General features: G+C 33.8%; 1 protein-coding gene across 7 annotated transcripts in view; it reads right to left on the bottom strand.

Annotated features, from left to right (window-relative positions):
• Positions 1-1,665: 1,665 nt before the first annotated feature.
• LOC111394079 (probable ribonuclease P/MRP protein subunit POP5) overlaps positions 1,666-7,245 on the bottom strand; it is a 79,389-nt gene continuing 73,809 nt past the window's right edge. The window contains exons 1-6 of one of the 7 annotated variants that reach the window (XM_023019895.1): positions 6,803-6,880; positions 4,388-4,584; positions 4,148-4,285; positions 3,038-3,242; positions 2,795-2,900; positions 1,666-2,129 (exon numbers count right to left, since the gene is read on the bottom strand). In XM_023019895.1, the coding sequence (XP_022875663.1) occupies positions 3,094-3,242; positions 4,148-4,285; positions 4,388-4,565 (465 nt within the window). In that variant the 5' untranslated portion in view covers positions 4,566-4,584; positions 6,803-6,880 and the 3' untranslated portion in view covers positions 1,666-2,129; positions 2,795-2,900; positions 3,038-3,093. Of the gene's footprint in view, positions 2,130-2,794; positions 2,901-3,037; positions 3,243-4,147; positions 4,286-4,387; positions 4,585-5,431; positions 5,610-6,802; positions 6,881-7,245 lie in introns of those variants that run through there. The other 6 variants (XM_023019898.1, XM_023019889.1, XM_023019883.1 and 3 more) reach the window with 6 other exon arrangements.

Genomic DNA, 7,245 nt, shown 5'->3' with positions numbered 1-7,245 from the left:
TCTATTTTTGGAAAATTTTAAAAATTAACTTTTACATTTTTTGAAAACTATCCGACTTTATATAAAGTTTCATTAAAATGTCGTCTTTCAATCAATACAACAAAACAACAATATTGAACATGCTTAGTTTAGGTTGTAATGTTCATATTCAGCTATGTTTGACAACCATTATTTGAAAACTCTTTTTCCTACATTTTCAGTTTCAATAACATATTCATACAATAAAATATTTTATACGTAAATTCAAAAAAATTTCATAATTTTTAATCATACATCCTCATAAAAATCATTGCTCAAGACAAAGTACTTTTTATTGGGAAAATATGTTGCGGTTTAGTTATGAAGATTTTTCCCTCCGTCGCGAAAGCAAAGGAACTAAGGTCTCATCAATGATCTAAACATGTATTAAGGCGGTATAATCTCATCAAAGAGATAATACATAGAAATGACGTAAAGAGAAGAAGTGTTAATTGGATTGGAAAATTGTTTGAAATTTAAACTGTCCAACCGAGGTAATGTCACGTGGAAAAGTGCAAACTAAAGTGTACTTCATAGTTTACATGTAGCAAGTTCTTGTCGATTGAACCAAAGTACAAGGTCAATGAGCAATTCGAATCAACTTGGATTGAATCCCAATTGCCCTCTTAAACAACCTTATAACTTGTTTCACAACAATAGACACATTAATAGAAGATGACCTCGACTGAACTCTACGACACTTTCTTTTTATTGTACTGTCTACTCTTGTCAAGTGTCGACAATACCACAAGGGCAATTTCATCTTCTCAGTTGGCCTCCTCACCCTTCTCCTCTTCAAGAGACTTTGAACCCCACCCAAGACAAAAAGTAACGTTCATGAAATTCAGCAAATAAAAAAAATCAAAAATAAAAACCTTGAAAGAATAGCACAAAAACATAGGGATTGGCCCAAAATTCCACAAAAATAAAGGAAAAGAGAAGTAAAATGCCCTCAGCTCTAATGACCAGAAATAACTCCCTCATCAACCGTTGTCTCAGTATTATCAAGAAAATTTATGGTCATTTTCTTGAAAGGCACATGGCCACTTGCTTCATATACAGGAGCCCTATATACAGGAGGCTGAGCTAGCCCCCCCATGTGATAGGCTTTAGGAAAAAGCCAAATGATCCGAATCATTGACACTCCTGGTGATCGCACTCTCACATGGTCGACGTGGGCACCCTATGAATAAAATAATTCCAACCCCCCATATGTGTGTAGCGTGTCAATCTCGCGGTCATTGATGCAAGTGTTGTAGCACAACTGCATTTTCCAAGGCACATTGATGAGTATAATTGCATGGCCGTTGATTGTACATTAAACTAAGCAAACCAATGTATGGAAAAACTTGTGGAAAAACAAAACTCGCTTTTGTCTGCTAAATAAGCCTGGTTGAATGGTTGCTGCCGCCAGTCATCACATGACTGCTTTTGATGGTATAAAGAAGTTTAAAATAAGATCACTTAACCCACTGAAATAGTGAAGTTAAAATGTACATACTATACAACTCTTCAACCTCGTGAATTCACTTTGTGTAGCACTCATTTAAACCAAAGGTTTCTTTAAGACTCAAACCATAAGGTTGAATAAAAGGTTCCGCACTACATGATCCACCAGTCGCAGGCATATGTCAATGAGTCAAAAGGTACAATAAGGTTTCAAGTTCTATTGAATATTTGGATGTCCATATACATACCATGTTTGAACATAAAATATTTTTGTTCAGCTTTTCTTGAGCTAAACGCATCCACTGACTGCATGAAAGAACATCTAAAATAATCCTTTTAAACAGGATCAAATGTGCTATAATAATGGTAGCTGAAATGTTGTTCCCAATTGTGTGTTAATTGCTAGCTATATTAGGATCACTCCAAGTACCAAGTCTTTCCACGCCACGTTTAGTACTTCTTAATATGTTAGGTCCAGAAAACTAATCGTGCCGCTGAAGTTTCACAGTGGAGTCGATGCCTTTGATATCACACAAATTTTCAACTTGTGCATCCATTCCTTTATCTCCTGCATTCTTAATTACAAGTTGCAATAGATATGGCCATATTCGGTTGATAACTCCTGGCAAAAACGGATGAGTCAAAACAGACATAAACCTCAGCTGCAAAGGACAGGTAAAATACAGATCATATAGACAGTTAATCACCAAGGAAGATGTTATTTGTTTGATTCATGCGTGGAAAGGCAGCCAATGACAATAACAAATGTATTCGACAAAATGGCCAGTAAAACAGACAATTTTTACTCATTATTTTTCCTTTTTAAACCTGTCCATTTTGTAAAATAGTGCATACCAAAAATATTCAAATTGTGTACTAGCAGAAACTTCTTTCAATTTCTTTGCCATTTAGAACCATACATATACAAATAAAGTCATTTGATTTTTAGAATTCAAATTAATTCATCAAAGCTTATGAAAGAGATTGCATGGAGGTGGTGAACCATAAATTATCACAATCATGATACATGTACATCCTCTTATACATTAAGTTTGACACTTGTCCACGTGGCATCCGTAAAGCCATTGATTTCTACAACATTCTATCACGTTCCAGATTTCGACACATAGGAAGAATGTCAAGGAGAATGTAAACATCCTTGTACACATAGCTTTATTCAAATTTCCAATCACATTTCATCAAATAATATAGCATTCACGAGAGTCACAAACTCACTCAATCTCCACACCCAATAAAACATTGTATCATTACTGACAAAACAGTAAGCGAAACGGGAAAAAGAAAAAGAAAAGAAAAGTGTACTAACTTCATGTTTGGGACAATGTACTTAACAGGACTTGAGCGTTCAATGAACAAAAAATTTAGCTTCTTTTTGTTCTCTACTGGTGTCCAGTTGATCCTATCATCGTCTACTATATGCAATGCAAAATGTAAGAGAGAAAGTGAACAAACTCAAAAGTATATATGCAACAACAGGATAAGAAATAGCATAGACAACAAATCAGTTAAACAACAGGGAATGCACTAGTTTCAAGAATAAAGTACAAACCTTCATATGCTGGGCTTATCAATCATCTACACCAAATAGAAAAATATCGACCACCATCAATGCTCCAAGAGTTTGATCTTCTCAAGGTAGTTTTGCATGCGTAGCTGGCAATCAGGTGTAAGGCGGTCTCCAACCAGCAATTTGTACTGTTCAAATTTCAATTCATCGCACTTCAAAGCAGCATTTTTGCAGGCCTTGATACTTCCTAGCGGAGTATTAAAATGGCTTAAAATGCTGATTTCAATTGTTGGGGATACACCAAATGTAGTCCAGTAAAAGAAAATTACTGACTTTCTACTTTCAGGAAACAGTTTTGAAAATTCTATAAAGAAAGCTTCAATTTTTTTGGTAGAAAAAATTTGCTAAAATACTTGGATTTTATCTTAAGTAAGAAATGATGTCAAATCAGGTATAACCAAAATCACAGAAAATTGCAACTATATTTTCAGAAAACAAAAGTACTCTAATTTGATGAGAAACAAATCTTCAGCAACTTATGCATGAATGGAAACACTGGTTGAAATGGTAATTCATACAACATTGAAGCCTATCAAAACCATAGGTATTTCCATTCAAACTTACATAATGCTCGAGACTTTAAAGATATCTTTCATGGCAAAAGTGTATTTCTACCCTCCATCTTTAATAAAGTCAACAAACCAAAACGAAACACCTGTATTTCAGCGTGTTTGGCTAAGCTTAAATTTTTTTCCTTATAAGTTAGTTTTCAAAGAAGTAACTGTTTTGTTAGTCAATTTTGAAAATAAGTTACTTTCGATGTAAGGTAAGAGTTACTTTCAAGATAAGAAAAAAGTAACTAGCCAAACATGTCTTCAAGTTAAAAAAAAAATTACTCAAAACTAAATTCTACTTATTTTTCAGCTAAGACATTAATGCCTCAAAGTTAAGACTTTGCAGATGTCTAATGAACCATTTAGGTCAACTAAAGCTTATCAGATCATTTGTAGATAATATGACAATAACCTACAGATTTAACAGAGCAAAGATAGTTTGTTTCACTGCAAAAGCACACCAATAAAGTCAAAGTGCACGACCACTATCTTCAATAAAGTAAATAAACCATGAACAGATTGTAGAAGTGTGACTCACCACTCAAATCAAGTAGGTTGAAAACCACAGGACAGTTTCCTACACTTCTAACCATGGTGATCGCAGCCCAAACTCTTTGGTACTCCTCCCTTGAAACTCTAATGATGCAAACTTTCGTAATTGGATTCACATACTTCACTGCAGATGACAAAAATTCAAACTCGTAGCTGATATACAGGAATTTCATGGAAAATGCATGATCAGGTACTAGACAAGAAAGTAAAATCTTTCCAACCTCACCTTGAAATGAATTAAGAGATGAGGCCAGCCCACATTCCCCAAAGTTGGTGAGAATGCTGTCTTTGATTGCTTTTGATAAATTGAATTGAGTGATTATAACAGGTTCATCCATGCCAAGATCTTTACTGGGATCGAGAAACACTTCCATCACCATGTACCGATTCTTAAAGCCTACCATGATGGTTTAACTTCACACACTGCAGAGGCGGATCTAGAAATTTTAGACGCAAGGGTTGAAATTTAAGAAATTCAATAATGTCACTGTTTAAGCTCCATTTTAATTTTAATGCATTTTTCTTTCTTCTTTTCAATCACATATTCTTCAATAAAATAATATTACACGTAAACTCAAAACTTTTCCTTCTTTTTAACCACGCATTCTTCAAAAAATTACTATTTCAAAATACATTTATCTTCAAACTCCATTAAAATAGAGCCCAAACAGTGTTAAAATAAATTCATACATAACATTAAAAGTAATTTTCATCAAATTTGTATCTCCAATGACGTTGGAACATAAAATTCATCCACAATAAAATATAAATCTATCTTCTCTGCAAATTTTCGTTCTATGAAAAATAAATTAAGCACATTGCCATGCCACAAAATAATTGTAAAACATGGCACTCTACACAACTTTAAGATAAATTTCATATTTAATGCTTAAAAAAATCTACTACATACACATAAAAATAAGGTGGAGAATGTCAGAATTTTTTTGGTGTGGAAACTATAATTTTTTTGTTTGTTTTTTGTTAATGGAAATCAAAGAAAATTGCTATACGAGGATACCATCAAATTCCATTTTATCACATAAACTTGCCACTTCATCTATAATTTTTTTATATCAATATCATTCCATACTACTACGACACAGATGTTATAGATAATTCCGATTTGGACACAAATTATCATCTCTCCCATCATTGTTATAAATTACCCAATTAATAGACTTCTAGACATAGTTAATCTACTGCAACATAATTATTTATTCAGTTACATAAACTAATAAAAAAAAAGGCAGATTAATGGAGAGGGACATACAAAATAAAGAAGGAAAAAACGTTAATTTTGAGAAGAACACGATGTGCAATCCAAGGATGACTAGGAGGCGTTGCTTAGAGATGGAGAGAGACGGAGTGATGGAAGAAAGAGAATGATGGAGAATTTAGGGTGTTTGATTTGGATTTGGGTTTGGGTTTTGGTATATGAATTGAGCTGCGGCGGTTTAAGATCTCTTAATTGTTTTGTTTAGGGATTGGGCTAATGGAAATAGGGGCTGGTTTGAATTTGCACATGGGCCGACATGAAAAAGATCACTTAACCATGGTTTACCTATTGTAAAACGGATAGAGAAATAATTAGACCTTTCAAACAGCCATCCCATCCTGCTAAAAATAGGCTCTCCACAATCATGATAAATCAAAGAAATTTTAAAGCAGGATCTAGAAAATCAACTGATATATGCAGCCACATGAATGCGAATAAAAAAAAAATGATTTTGTTTTCAGCACATCAGATCAGACAACGAAATCCAAAAAAATGAAAACTGGTCATCCACATCATGATTAAAGTGTATATATACTGAATAATTCATATAACTAATATTTTTGAGACCATAACACAGTCCAAGAAAACCATAGTAAATATATATGCTACATTTACAAATACTGTGTTAAAAGTAACCATTTGCATGATGAACTCACAGCACCTGAACAGATGCATTAAGAATTTAATGAATATCACATATATCAGCAACAATGAGAATAATATCAAAGCCTCTACAGATCACACGCACTAATAACTTCTTTTAAAAATTTTAGGTAGATTGAATCTCTTCGCATACAAAATTACTAAAAGCCTTTTCGAATTAACACTTGCTTGAGCAGTCAAATATAGTTTTTGATGGAAACTGCATATATATGAAATGACAAATATAAAGTAGCTGTCATTATTGAAGGGATATTAGAATTAGAAGAAGCAGAAACAAGCAAAAACAACAAACTCTAAATATCACGAAACCAGGTATAATTCGGAATTCGTAAGTTTTCATTTTCCTGACACAGATAACAGAAAATCATATAGGCTACACAAAAAAAAAAATGAAAAATAAGGTAAACCACGGAACACCCTCAAGCAGTTGAATAAGCTCAAATCATATTATTTTTCAGGTACCCAGACTACATAAAGAAAAACCTAAAAGCGTTCAGCACCTTTTAACTTCATTTTCCTACACTCATTTCCCAGCAAACAAAAGAAAACGTTTCAACTGGGAAGTTTCAATCTCACTTGAATTCATAAGAACGCGTTAACATGGGACTTGATATAAATGATTTTCATATCAACAAAGGCTGATCTACATACAACATAATTAGGAATAGACATCAAATGAAGAATTATTAGGGTTACACTTACAGCGGCGTTTGGAACGGGGTTGGAACTGCCGAACGGGCTCTGCTGGTAATTGTGTGATTGAGGCGCGTCTGGCGTTTTATGTGGGAGGAGGGTTAATCTAAAACCCTACATTTTAAAGTAGGCCCAATTTGTGTATATTGGGTCAGACAGCTACTGAGAAGTAACGGGCTTGGGCCAATAGCGAAATGGGTTACTATTTAATTTGTGTGGAAATTACACAATTCCAGGCATTTAAAAATCCCAATGCAAAAGTCAGGTAAGATGGTTTTTAATGCAGATTTCATGTTTTAATTTAAATATAATATTAATACAAAATATTTCATCCCTAATTCAACCCTAAAATTCTGAAAATCATTTCACAGAGCCGCTTCTCTCTATAAATTTCTCCTCATCAGCGTCGCCTCCGTCCGTTCCCCTCATCCGGTACCAAACTCCTCAACGGC

Source organism: Olea europaea, chromosome 1, assembly GCF_002742605.1.
Source record: "Olea europaea var. sylvestris chromosome 1, O_europaea_v1, whole genome shotgun sequence".
Classification (NCBI taxonomy): domain Eukaryota; kingdom Viridiplantae; phylum Streptophyta; class Magnoliopsida; order Lamiales; family Oleaceae; genus Olea; species Olea europaea.
Note: the sequence above shows the minus strand (reverse complement) of the source record. Positions and strands in the feature narration are given on the sequence as shown.